Below are 13,999 nucleotides of genomic sequence, written 5' to 3'. Positions count from 1 at the left end.
ATATTTTACAAATTAGGAAGAATTATGAAGAATGAATTGCTGTCACTAGCTTTAACCTCCAATATTACTCATTCTTTAAAGATTGAACTTGCAGGACTGCTAATCTACTGTTTGTTGGTGGTTTGTTGATGGTCCAGCCATCCTAGATGAAGATCCTCAGTGTAGTCATCAATTACAGATGTTAATTGAAGGGGTGAACTAAGCAGTTGCAGAAACGTCCTGCACAGGGAAACAAAATGATGAATAAGATCTTTAGATCACTACTGGTGGTAAGTGTTCTGTTGAGTATTTGCATATATGCAGTGAAACATTGCCTGCATTAAGCTTTACAGAAAAAAAAAAAAAAAAAAAAAAAAAAACGAACAAAAAAACACCTGCATTTGAACAAAAGTGACTGAAGGGAGAAGCTGAAAGCTTTTTTTTCCCCCTTTTTTTGTTGTTTCTGGTTGGTGTGTTTTTGGGTTTTTTTTCCTCTCTGTTGCATGACAATGCAAGCAGGAATTACTACTTTAAAAAAAATATCTGCTGGTGTGTGCTTCCTGTTCCAGTTTGTTTAGTCACAAGTCTGAATTAGATCTCTCTGTTGGTTGGTTTCATTTACTATAAACAGGTCTTGTGCTTTGTTTCAATACATCAAAGCCCATAGCCAGGCACAGACAGGTAATGTAAAAGGGAGTGAGAAAGTTTACAATGTTGCTTCATTGTTTCTTTAAGCCTTCCAGACAACGGTCAGAGGGATCACCCGGAGGTTAAAAGAAGGCTTGGCTGTTTTGTTGTTGTGTGGTTGTGTTTGGTTTTGCTTTTTGGTTTTGGTTGTGTTTTTTTATTTTTAATATAAACTGGTTTCTCTTTTGTTCCTTTTCTAGAAACCACATGTAACTTTAGGTCAGAAAAGGGTAAAATGTGGCACTTCTTTAACCCGCGGTACCGCTGCGGCGGGGTGAGCGGGTCAGGCAGAAGTGCGGGCTCCTCTCCCCGCTGCGCTGACGCCGCCGATGCTGTCCGTCAGGTGAGTACCAAAGGCTGATTTTCTTTTCAAATCTCCATCCACCTGAAGGATGCCGTGGCCAAGGAGGGTGTTTTCTCATGACTGACACAGCCAAAAAGAATCACCGGTTTAGCTCTTTAAAGATAAAAGGGAATCACCCCTTCCCACAGCGTTTTAAGTAAAGCTGCCCTAAAAGTTTACTTCCTTGCAGCCCTTGTATCTCTCCAGGTTTCCCTCTCTCTTTTCTTCCTCTTTCTCTCTCTCTCTCTCTTAATCTGCCCTCTTAAAACAACAGGAATGCTGTACTGGCCCTCAGCCAGGCAAGCTTAGCGAGCAGGGTAAAATTTCAGTTCAGATTTACGGGAAGGTATTGGGAGTAAAAATCTGGTTTGGTGAGTTTAAGGCAGGGAGTAGTCAAGAGACAACCTTGCTACTGTGCGTGCGGAGAGAAAGGGAGGAGGAGGAGGAGGGGGTGTGTGTTAAAAAAAACCACCCAGGCTGGGGATGAGAGACCGATTTTTCCCCTGTCCGAGTTTCAGTGCGTGCTCCTGAGCGCCTGCAGCCTTATCGGGTCTGTAGGCAGAAGTCGGGGCTGGGAGTGGAAGAGCTGAGCGGTGCCGGCGAGGAGCTCAGCGCCCTGCTCAGCGCCCTGGAATGTGCGGCTTAGGGCAGGGGCGAGCAGGGGCTTTGGCTTAGCTGGTACTAATTGCAAGTTTTAGTGCTCAAAAACTCTGTTTAAAAAAAAAAAAAAAAAAGCAAAAAAAAAAAGCAAAGAGCCAAGAGAGGGGGTTAAGGTTGGGAGAGCTGTTGCTCCAAGCAGCGGTGTGAGGAGTTGCTCAACTCTCATTGAGCAGCGTGGTAGAAAGGAAAATGCATTAGGTTCCTGCCCCGAAACGCTGCTGGTGCTGTGAATGGTGCTGGGCGCTGAGGTGGGCTCCAGGTAGGTCCCGCTGCTCTTCGGTCTGCTCTGCTCTTCCTCTGTTCGTGCCTGAGGGTTTACACTGCTGGGCTCGGGGTGGCCATGTAAAGGGACAGATGTTCACTCAGCAAATACATTTAAAAATATTGCTGGGGGGAAAAGGCGAATGGAGAGGACTGCAGAGATTCTCAGAGAAGTTTTGGTGACTCTTTCCAAGTGACAGATTTCTGGTGGTTCTGAGGAAAGGTGACAGATGAGAGGTAGAAGCAGGTATTAAATAAGGACAGAGCGAGAAGCAATCTGTAGAGCGTAGAGTTTTAAGGTAAAAGACCTGTGTTTCTCCATGTCAAAGAAGAACTACAGCGTGACGTGCCTAATGTCTTTGGAGTACACTGGAAGAGCATTTCGTTTGTGTGGCTGTTTCTTCTTTTTCAACGTTTTAAATAGTGTAGTTCGCGCAGAACGCGGAGGGGTGGCACCGGTGACAGGGAGGTGACAAGAGGGCTCTGACAATGGCTCCTGTCTGCCAGTCTGTTATAGACATTAGCATAAGGCTGGGATCTTATCTGGGAAAAGTTTCTGACGGCCTTTAAAAGACGTATCGATCGGGAGGTCAAGCATCTCCTTCACTCAGGTATGTGTGATTGGATGAGAAATACCAGGGACCGCGTATTAATTTTAAAACACATAGCTGACCTTTTTTTTTTTTTTTTTTTTTAAGAGGGAAAGCTGCACAGTTCATTTCTTCTTAGGAATTTAAAATAAGACTTTGAGCTAAAGCCAAAGTATTATACTAGTTAAAGATGGGCTGGGACCTAACAGATCTCAAAATCCCTCCTAAATTTTATCAGCTCAACCGGGCCGAGCTGGCGAAGGGCAGGAGTGTAACACCGGGCTGAAATGAGCCGCCCGAGGCTAGCACAAACTGAGCACGGGTGCCTTTCCGCGCCTCCTAAACTTTGCAAATGATAATTTGGACAAGCCTGCAATTACTCTTTGCCCGCCGAGCCGGGTTCACCCGATGCGGGAGGGAGCGGGGCGGTGTCGCAAGCGGGGCCGGGCCGGCTGCCAGCGGGGCCGCGCCGCAGGTGCCGGGCGGGGGGCGGGAGCGCGCCCGCGGCGTCAAGCGGAGCCTGGTATCCAGCTGGAAAACGGGAAGGCGGCGTTGGCTCCGGAGGGGAAGCAGAGATAATGCCGGGGATGCGCCGCTGACTGGTGTCCGGCAGACTCGTAGCACGAGTGCTGAAGGCTAACGAACTGCTATCTGGGAGATAAACGGGGAGGCAGACGCTTTTCTCGCACGTTTGCTCTCTCCCCACGCCTCCCCCGGCATATTCCCACCCTGGGAAAGGTTCTTCTCCTGGCTTGTTTTAATGGCGTGCATCCCGCCGGGAGCTGGGGGCAGGTGCTCCCACCTCACCTCCCTGCCCAGGCAGACCCCAGCTCCCCTCCTGCTTTCGGGTGCTGACCTGCTCTGGGACTCAGGCTCTGGGCTCTGGGTGTTGTTAGGGAAACATTTAAAGGTTGTCTGGTGTGTAAATACAGTTGCTAATCATTTCTGTGTGTTCCTGTAGCGGCCTGTGAAGCAAAATTTTTGTTTGAAGTTTCAGAAAGTAAAGGAATGTGCTGCCTTCAATACACCAGATTAAAAAAAAAACCCCAAAAAACCCGTTGAAAACTTTGGAATAGAAGTATTTAATATAAGCAGTGGAGGTGGCAGAGCCTTCAAGGAATACTTAGTTCAATGGCAGTTTGGTCTGAAACTTTGACCTTGCACAGCCTGCGCCTGGCTGCCTTCAGCAGGGCTCTCCCCAGCAGCAGGGTCTACTGCTGGGGCTGCCCATGTTTTGGGGTCTTGGCTTTCTCCCCACACCAGAGCCACCTCACTCCTTTGCTACTATGTGAAATGCTACAGCCTCTTCTGCAAAAGCTGTGAGAGCATCTGACAGAAGGCAGAAGTGTTTGCTTTTGCTTGTTAGGATACGTTTTTTCCACCGTCAGCTGGTTTCCCCTGTGAAAATTAAGACTGCTTGTGTAAAAAGCTGGAAATTATGCTTTTTTGGTAGCTGATTAAAAATATTTAATCTGAGCAACATAGATGACAATTCTTACTTCTGCCATCATAGACTTATGATTGGCTCTGACAACCAGTGAAATAGATTTTTATGGTTTTAAGTGTATACTGAAGTCCCATTAATTGGGTTGGCAATGACATATTCAAAATGTATTAATATCCTACAGTTAGAGAAGAAAATCCAGGGGTTAATCTGGGGTGGGTATGCAAGCACCTGTTGATTTGCCGTAGGAGCCCACAGCACCATTAGAGTGACAACCTCCAGCAAATGTTGTATGACACTTACAGGTGAAACAATAATCTTGTCTTTCATTCAAACTGCTGGCTGTGATCATCCATGCATGGTTTCCCAAATCAATACTGCTCTGATTTATTGAGTAATTTAATAGGGGATAATATGTGCTCTTTTTGAAGATATGTTGCCAGATCCTGTTCCTGTTGAAAATAAGAAATCAGTGGATGAACGTAAAGATCAGGCTTGCTTTGTAGCGAGGAAGCAGATCTGCTGGGCTAACTGTGAAGGCACTGTCTCCATGCCTGTGTATGGGTGTATGTAGCTGCTTCTTTCGTCAGGAAGTTGAGATCCAAATTACCAATGACCTAAACCCACAAATCCTTCCTTTTATTGTAGTCGAGTTACTTTGAAATTTGTTTCATATGGGGAATTTTAGGTGCAATCTTCAAGGTTGTAAAATGGATCCTGTGAACAGGATATTTTTGTGTGCTGTTTTAGCAGAAGGAAGGACTCCAACCTTTATCTTTCCACTAAGAGGCCTAAAATAATATTTCTTTCTGCTGTTGTAATTTTTTTCCCCATTAAAATGCTTCTGCGTACACCTAGCTCTTGCCAAGATCAGGAACATCTCAGTAGCCTTGCTGAGACAATGCAATCTTTGTATAGCTATGGCTGGTAGGATTTTGGTGACACAGTGAACTCAACAGAGCAAAACAACTTCTTAGTAACTGCAGAGCTGACTACCTTATATTTGAGGGAAATTTTGTCCTTTCCATTCTTTCATTTGCTATGATCACCACCAAGATTTCATTTGAAAAGAAGAGAGAGTTTTTTGATATTTTCTAAGAGTGTGTTTCACAAAATGTACTTATAGTCTGGATGTTATCTTTTACCTAGCTAGGTCATAAAGCTGAGACTAAATCAGCACAGACGGGCTTGTTTGGCATGAGATGGAAGGAAACTACGAATGCACAAAAATCCTCAACCAAGAATCCTAAGACAACAGTGACTTTCAGCTGTTTCCAAAGTGGGCATGGCTTAACCAGCCACTGACAACTGTAGTGCTCTCCGTCCTATTCGCCAGCATGAAGGCTGTTGGGAGATTTACTCTGGAGAAGCACCACCCCAAGTGATGTAGTTCAGGGCTGCATTCGTATTTTGGCCTTTTGAGTACCCAGTGGATGTGCGTGAGTTCTGCCTTTGAAATCAACTGAAATACTGCCTCTGCATTTCAGTCTTTTATCAGAGAAACTTAATAAGCTCCACCACAAGTCAGGGTGTAGGTTCAGCCTCAGCAAGTTGAGTGCTCAGTAACATTAAAAAGGTTGTTAATTATTGCACTGTCATAGACCCGGGATTCCTGACCTGGGTGTTGCTGCTGTGTGTGTACTCTGCTCCACAGGCGGAGTGGAAGGACTGTCACGCCTCTGTGGGGTTTATGCATGAAATACCCAGCGAAAGGCAAGAGGTGAGTTAAACGTGGGGTGGAGCACAAGGAAATGATGGGGGGTCAGCTGGGTACAGAGCAAGCACGCTGGCAGCCTGGCCATTGTTGCACTATTTCAGCAGCAAGGGAGAGATTTTAGAAGGAATTTAGGAGAGATGAGCAAAGCTCCTCTGCAGTTGTGACCACGGAGGTAGACCCAGGGAGGAATTATAAGGGAAAACAGAAAGGTACTTGATGGAAAGCATAAAGCAGGTGTTCAAAAGCTGCAAAAAGTACCCATTTGCCATTTGGCTCTGCCTGCCTGTGCAAGCACTGTGTAAGGACACTTTTATTTTATTTGTTAGAGAATGGGGAGCTGGTCAACAGCAGCATAAAAATGAGTGGCACACTCATCCGACTAAGAAAATGACCCTTGCAATAGTATTTGGAGGATGAAACAACGAATCAAGGCTGCAGTTACGACAGCAGAGAAAACAATGCTGAGCTAATGGAAGGGTGAGACTCTGGAGAAGTGTTTTAGCTATGAGGGTGGATAGAATAGGCAATGCCTTTCACATGTAATAAGAAAGCATCATCAGATCTTAGCTATAGCTTGAATGAAAGGCTGCCCAAATAAAAACTGTGCCCTGCCTGCAAACAGAGTGGCAATTATCACTGCAGAGAGAAAAGAGATTTTGGGTATCCCCTGAGAGTGGGGGTATCAGGGACTCTGTTTTCTCCATGCTAGGCTGGAACGAATGCTAGGCTTTCAGCAGTCTTTCAGAAGGTACATGGATGAGGGACATCAGCTGGGCTGAATATTATGGGAAAGCAAATTAAAAGAAATTGAAGTATAGGGGGAATGTGCAATTGAACTTGGTAGAAAGATGATGGTGAAAAGAGGTCATCAGGGTTGATGGAGTGGAAATCACAGAAAGTCTGAATGGTGAGACATAATGGGGAAGGCTAATGGATGGTGCTGAATGGGACTACTTGAAGGTTAGTGCAGGGAAAAATCAGCAGTAGAGAGCCTGGAGTATGAGCAGTGCATGCAAAAGAGATGGTCTTTTTTAGGAGTAAAGGGAAGGATCAGGGCAGCAGAGGAAGGGAATAGGTGGGATGGACACAGCACAATGAGAGGGCAGTATGAGTCACCAGCGTAAATCAGCAGCAGTGAGAAGAGAAAAATGGAGAATCAAAACTGAAGGAGGAAGGTAGTAGCCTTGGGTGGAGGGGAGGTGTCTGCAGGGCTGGGAAGGGAAGGGAGGAAATGATAAATGAGGGATGCTTGTAAAGAGGAGGAGGAAGAAAGGGGGGAAAAGATCAACTCACTGAGTAGTCTGATTCCAGTTAGGGAAAATCTGAGACAAAGATGCTTCATTAGGGTTTGAAAGCTTTCCTGCTGAAGCAACAAGGTTTTAGGACCTGGAGGAATGGAAGTATGAAGACACTGTGGCTGACTGAGGTCTTTAAAGCTGGAGTGTGTGCTGGAGTGGGAAACTGAGGTCATTAGGGCTAGGCAGGTGGCTTGCAGGGTGCGATTGCAGGAGCTTTCAAGGATGGGGAGAGAGGAAGAGCCAGAGCTGGGGAAAAAGGCACCAAAGACAAGGAGGGAATATAGAGTCAAAACATGAAGGTGCATGCAGGGACATGTCCTCAAGAAGTTTTTAAAACAAAAGAGCACATTCAGCTCACATTAATAAAATACTTACATTAATGACATGCTTTTAGGCCATGTCCACATCATGTACATGCTTCTGGCAGTAAAATTTCTGTTGGCTGTGGGTGCTTCAATTTCAGAGAGTTCGTGCACTGGTGCCCACATCCTAATGTGAGTGCTAGACCTCACAGGGATATTTCATTGTCATTAGTATTCATATTAAAGATAGCACTAGTAAGATGCTTGAAGCTCACAGGAGCATCGTTGCAGGTAAAGCTGCAAGCAGAGATAGGTTTCATGGGTGGGTGTATTCAGACTTTCAGGATTGCAGTACAGTGTGTGGCTCTTGAAGGCTGACTCTGTCCTTGCCTTTTCGGCCTCATGAAGCAAGCAAGAAAAGACCCACTGTATCTGACTGATACAGTGCTGAGTGCTCACCTTCAAGGGATGGGAAGGTGGAGGTGCCTCAGGTTGGATCAAGGAGATCTGAACATGCTTATTGCTGCTGCTATGTGTGGTGTCTTACTCAGTATTTATGAAGTAAACAGGGTGACGAAATGCTGCTGACAAGGTTGTCTGCTCACCCTGAGCACCAAGGCCCAGGGTAGCTGCAGATGTACCCAGTGGTGCTGCACAACACCAGGGTCCAGGAGCAAGCTTTGACCTGGGCACGGTCCAAACAGGCCACAGCTGCCCTGCAAGGAAGAAAACCCCCGTGATTTTCATAGAAGCGAATTGTGTTGAGCAGTAATAGAAAGGCTTCTACGTGTTTCTTCTACATACTGAAGTCCCAAGTCTCATCTTACCTGTGTGAGTCACAGGTCAGACTGTACGTGTGCAGAATAAATCTTCCCAAGTGCCATAGGGGTGGCAAGGGGTGTCTGGTATGCTGGGAGGGTGCTCTGCCTCCTGTGGCGTGATCAGTGGGAGCGCAGCCCGAGATTGGCAGCGACTCCGGAGCACATCTGTGGCTGCTCTGCTCCTGTCTGCCTTGTCATGTGCCAGCCTGCAGCCTCTGGAGCCCTTCCTAATATTGGAAAGTCTTTTCTCTGACCTGTGTTTTACCACGGGTGTTCTCAAGTCCTTATCTGAGGTGCTGAGAAGATCAGAGACCATGTCTTCCCCTGTTCAATTTTTATTTCTTCTGAAAATTCTGGCTTTCTGCAGGTATTAGTCTGCAAGCTTACATTCCTGGTAAGCAGCAAGACGGACTGACAAACAATTTTTGTTTAACTTTTTGCTGACCTTAGGAGTCTAAGTAAGAAAATTCTTGTCAAAATTCCTATGCAAATTCCTGGCTATTCCATGGCTACCTGCTTCTGGCAAGTTTATCAGCTCTCTGCCTGGTTGATATATGGGGCACCATGTAAAGCCTACAGCTCTGAGGGATGTGGAATGAACTGCCAGAAGGCCTAAGTACAGTTAGGTATGGCTAAACTGGAGGCACTGGTGGCCTTGCGTGTTTTGCTCACAGAGCAGTTCCAGGGCTTTTTTTCCTCCCTTTATCTACAGCATTATCTGGACCTTTAACTGTGGGGTTTTGATTCCTGCCATCTCCCAGAGACAGCTTTATGGTGCTATGCTAGCCGGAAGAGAGAGGCACCGCGAACAGGGATTTGAGAGGTGTGTTAGCCGTGATCCTGCAAGCCCCTGGGCTGTGGGGCTGCTGCCAGCGGGCTGCTGGCACCGTTGTGGTGTCCATCCCACTGGTAAAGCAACACAGCAGAGGGCTGAGCCTGTTCGACCAGCCTCAGCTTGTAGCTTGGTGGAGGAGGCTGAAATCTGAGCCAGATCCTGGCATTTCCACCTGTAGATTGCTGAGCTTTGAAAAAAAACTCAAAAAAACAGAAAAAGAAAAAGTACGTTATTTGTATTTATGTTATTGCGCTCTGTGCAAATAGTAGCCTTTCTTCTACACTGGTGTCACGGATCACTGGCTTCAGTGAAGTTAGTAAAAGTGCTCTGTACCTCTATAGGTGCAGAGATCAAGGCTTTGGTAAATTTAACTTTGCAGCTGTCTGGGAAATACTTTGCTTCTTATAAACAGATGTAGGCCTCTCTGTATATGCACAGCAGGTACACAAATCAGTCTCAATGCTGGATTTTTAATTCCCAAAGCACTGTCAGTCAGCTGTCAGTGATTAGTTACCATCTTTGTCTCTGGTTTAGGGGGATGATCTCAATGGGATGATTTTCCCTTACTGTGCTATAATTTCCCTGCCAATAAATAAGAAATACATATTTTTTTTCTTCTCCTCTTGCAAAACACTAGAAATTGACTCTTGAGGAGGGCCATAGGAGACAGGGTGTTAAAGAATATACTGTGTATGTACAAGAGGTGATAGGGATGCACCTGCTTCTAGCATGAAACATCTCTCCCTCTCTGTGTTTTCCAATAAGCACAACTGTTTTTTCTAAATAAGTAAGTTGCGTGAAAAATACAGGGTCTCCAAAGAAAATGAAAGCAAAACTGCTGCAGTGCGATCTACTTACCTATGGGCGGTTGTAATAAACTTAGTTTTATGAAAAATACCATGTATCCATAAGACTAGCAGGTTAGATTTGCAATAAAGCTTCATACTGGTAATAGTGAAAATCAGTTAAAGACCATGGTTGTCCGTGAATGCTGTGGGTACACAGGCTGTACAAGGGAGTTTTAAGCTGGGGTGTAAGTTTATAGTATCTTTGGACACATCTTTTAGTTTTTAATGTGTAGGCAACTGTATGTTCTTTTTTCTTGTACTCCAAAGTAATCAGAAAGGATCCTGCTGCATTTTGGGAGCTGTAATCATGCTACCACAGGGCAGATACAAGGCTATCTGTCCCCACGTGTGTAGTCTTGCCTTAGAAATACCCACAAATGGGTTGAACAAACTCTTTCCAGAGCTGAGGCTGGTGCAAAGAGGATTAGATAAGCTTGCTAGTTGTTGTTGTGCAAGTTTGTTTCTGAGTTCTGGGTTCAAAGCAAAACTCAGCCAAAACCACAGGATCGAAACTCCTCAGTAGCCAGACTCCATCCATGCGGTGCAATACAGCAGTCAGCACGCAGCGCCTAATGCTGACTCACTGCTTCCCCATCCTACACGGTCCGCCTTTGCCTTCTGACACAGGCACCAGTTTCTGGGGCCTCTGTACTCTCCACTTGCTCTGCCTGTGTCCATCAGTGAGTTTAGGTCCGTGGCCGGGGATCCTGGAGCAGGATGCATGTCTGCAAGGATGCAAAGCAAGGGGTTGCTGAGCAAGGGGTCTGTGGAGCGCCAGGGCATACTCAGTCTGGTTCAGAGTGCTATATAGCTGGATGCAGAGATGCTGGTACCATGGAAAAGCAGAAAGGATGACCCCCTTCCCCCCTAACATCAGGAGCTCTGAATGACATGCAAAGTGAAGGAGCCAGGCTTTCATTTTCACTCCATTTCTACATTGTTCAAACCTGGATTCCAGCCACGCTGCCAAAATGCAGGAAGAGCTTGACTTCTGCCTCACCTCTGACAAGGGGGCACTGCCTCTGTGTCTTCTAAAACAAGCGCTGTAACATGAATGATGTGTTATGAACAGCATTTTATTGCTCCTCCTATAGATCCAAACCATTTCTATCACATTTCCTCTTTGTCTAATCTTATCTGTCTCATGTTGCAATCCTTGCTGTGCTTCCCTATTTCCAAATCAAAGCACAATCTTTCTGCAAAAAATCTGAAAGCTGCCTCCATTTTGAAATGCAGCCCATTTTAAACAAAGAACATCAGTTGGTTGTTAACTCATCGGTTTGCTAATCCTTACCTGGAAAGTAACAGATGCCAAAATCATTGCATTCTTAAAGCTCTTGCAAATGTCAATCACTATTAAATAAAGTTTTTTTTCTGAGTTCACACATACTATTGCATGTATATGTGCAATAGGGTGTAGAACAAGCCAGGCAAGAAGCAAAAAGTGTATGAATGACTGGTTTTGCAGGTAGAGCACCAGTATAAAACTTAGGAAGCCTGGGTTCACATCCCTGCCTTGCCACAGAAAATGGCACGGATGAATTAACAACAGTATGGTCAAGTGGGTTGTTCTGGTTGCTGTGGATATCTGTTTTGTTGTTACTGTCTGCCAGAGCAGCTGAACATCTCACTGGGTTGTAAGGTCTTGCGGCAGGATCTGATGTGGATGATCTTTGGGGAGCTATAGCAAGTCGCAGGGTGTTTTCTGTGTATTTGGCTTACACCTTCGTTTTGGCAGGGTTGGGCAGCTGTGCATGGGAAGTTGTGCTGTGAGAGCCCTGAGGAGGGATGAGGGAAGATGCTGATCAACTGGACACCTAACCCAAACCTCTAGCAGCCTCTGGGCTCCCTGTCCCCGCTCCCCTTTCTACACTGTCCTCAGCACCACCACAGCCCTGTGCGGGGGCCTTTGGGAAGTGCTGCTGGTGCTACGTAGGTCTTTGTAATCACCAAGGGAGGGTGGGGAACTGCCCAGCAGGTTGTGTTTTGTGCTGCACTTTTGCCCCTGTGGGCACCCACTGCCAGAGCGGGTGAGTGGTGCTTGCTGTGAAACCCTGTAAGGCCAGGAGAGTCCCCAGGGTGCTGGTTGTGATGAGTCCCAGGTTTCTGCCTCAAATCACTGCTTTTGGAAAAGGAGTTCGAAATGCACTGCTAAAGGGCCTGTAGCTTTGGTATCAATAAACAGATATAACTGTTGTAGCCCACTTCAGAAAAAACTGTGCATGCAATATAACCTGCAGAGATCTGGGACTGTACCTGCTCCAAGTGCATGAGACCTTACATCCAAATATTCCCATTGTACAAGCAGCTGTAAAAGGAAGAAGACAGGGCAGCTGTTGTCAATAAGGATGTCCGGCATTTTCTAGGGGACTATTTTCATTTGCTCATAATTTTGTAAAACTTTGGCCTCTGAATTGTTGCGAAAAGCTGAGAACCATAAGAAAACATATTTACCCTTGTATTGGTTCAGAAAACTGATTGCCCAACTTTTGTGATGTCCTTCACATGGCTACCAGGGCAGGGTGAGTATCTGCAAGAGAATGCCTTCGTGGCACCTTCTCTGGTGGAGCTGGGGCTGGAGGGTTCCATGGAGCATTTGAGTCTGTACAAGTGAAAAAATTAGCACCTAAATTTCTAAACACAGAAGGAAGTAAGCAGAACTTTGGTGATGTCACTCACGTGGCTACCAGGGTAGGGTGAGAACCACCAAGAGGATTCCTTCCTGGCACCTTCTCTGGTGGAGCTGTGCATGGGTGGTTTCATAGCGCATTTTGGCTCCGTACGAGTGCCAAAGCAAGCAGTTACTTTTCTCACCACAGAAAGCAGGTAGCAGAACTTTTGTGATGTCCCTCACATGGCTACCAGGGCAGGGTGGGAACCACAAAGGGAATTCTTTTTTTCATAGAAGCTAATTGTGTTGAGCAATAATAAAAAGGCTTCTAGGTGCTTCTTCCACATACTGAAGAAACATACGATTAACATCTGTAATTGATGACTAGACTGAGGATCTTCATCTAGGATGGCTGGACAAAGCAAGCCCCCAGCAAACAGATTAGCAGTCTTGCAAGTTCAATCTTTAAAGAATGAGTAATATTGGAGGTTATAGGCATCCTTTTTTAATCAGCAGACTTAGGATTTGTTATGCCCGTGCTTAGAGTCCAAAAATAAAACATTAATAAAATGTGTTACTTAAATACACAGAGAGAAAACCAAACCAAATATAAAACAAAACCAGCTAATATTTGGCAATCTTACTGTACTGTTGAGAATCCATTTCCCCTTCACATGCTGACCACCCTTTCCCTTGACTGAGGATTTCATTATCCCCAAGCCATGCTACTTCAGAGCTACTGGAGCTGAATACCCCTACTTGTTTTGCAGCTTATCTGTGTCACTCCTCTCTTTTCCAGTGACACTGTTCACTGGCTTGTCCTTGACCATTTGTGATTTTAGCTGGTTGCTGTCCTTCCAGGCTCTGTGTCGCTGTTTCTCTGGCCTTTAGGCATCTGTTTTTTCCTTCCTGTTAGCCACTTCCTCAGTATCTTTCATCACTTAATTCTTTCTCTTCAGTTAATCGTTTTTTGGTACCTGAAGCTTCTTCCATTCTGTGACACACTGCTTCTAAGTGCAGCCTCTGAACTGCTGGGTTAATATTTGACAGTGTGTCTGGGGGAAGGTGGTGGGGCTTTGCCACTCTGTCAGCAAGCCCTCCTCCTTTTTTAACCACAAAGTCCCTGGATTGAAACATTGCATGGCAAACTGCCTGAGGCATGTGATTTGTCCTGCATTTGCCTGGAGAGAGGCCCATGAGTTGCTTAACCTAAAACATTCTACCATTTCTGAAAATCAAAGTTAAACAATTAGCTTTTTTTCAAATTTTTGCAACCTCTTCCTAGGGCAGTGGCTTGACCTTTAGCAGGAAAGTGGCTCCTGCGCAGGGGTACTCAGGTTTAAGCAGGATATAAGCCTTTGAAAATCACAATTTCCATGTGTTTTGTGGAAACGGCTTTTAACATCCAGGTCCCAGAAGCCACTGTTCACACTGCTGTGCTCCAGTCTGAGCAAGACTTTAGTTGCACATCTGGTATGATGCTGCTAGGCTCTCTGCCCCCGAGTTCAAGAGCAGTGTATAGGGCATCTAAAGGCAAAGGAAGCAAAGAAACAGGTACTGGGGCTTGGGGCTGTGAAGAGCAAGTTGAATCTAGGAACAAAGG

The 13,999-nt window shown here is 45.7% G+C and overlaps 1 protein-coding gene across 6 annotated transcripts in view; it reads left to right on the top strand.

Moving 5' to 3' along the window:
* Positions 1 to 545: 545 nt before the first annotated feature.
* RBM47 (RNA binding motif protein 47) overlaps positions 546 to 13,999 on the top strand; it is an 82,052-nt gene continuing 68,598 nt past the window's right edge. For 2 of the 6 annotated variants that reach the window (XM_055794950.1, XM_055794949.1), the window contains exon 1: positions 1,043 to 1,928. In XM_055794950.1, the coding sequence (XP_055650925.1) occupies positions 1,900 to 1,928 (29 nt within the window). In that variant the 5' untranslated portion in view covers positions 1,043 to 1,899. Of the gene's footprint in view, positions 661 to 866; positions 1,010 to 1,039; positions 1,929 to 1,952; positions 2,542 to 3,577; positions 5,685 to 13,999 lie in introns of those variants that run through there. The other 4 variants (XM_055794952.1, XM_055794958.1, XM_055794954.1 and 1 more) reach the window with 4 other exon arrangements.

This window comes from Falco peregrinus, chromosome 2 (assembly GCF_023634155.1).
Source record: "Falco peregrinus isolate bFalPer1 chromosome 2, bFalPer1.pri, whole genome shotgun sequence".
NCBI classification, from domain to species: Eukaryota; Metazoa; Chordata; class Aves; order Falconiformes; family Falconidae; genus Falco; species Falco peregrinus.
Note: the sequence above shows the minus strand (reverse complement) of the source record. Positions and strands in the feature narration are given on the sequence as shown.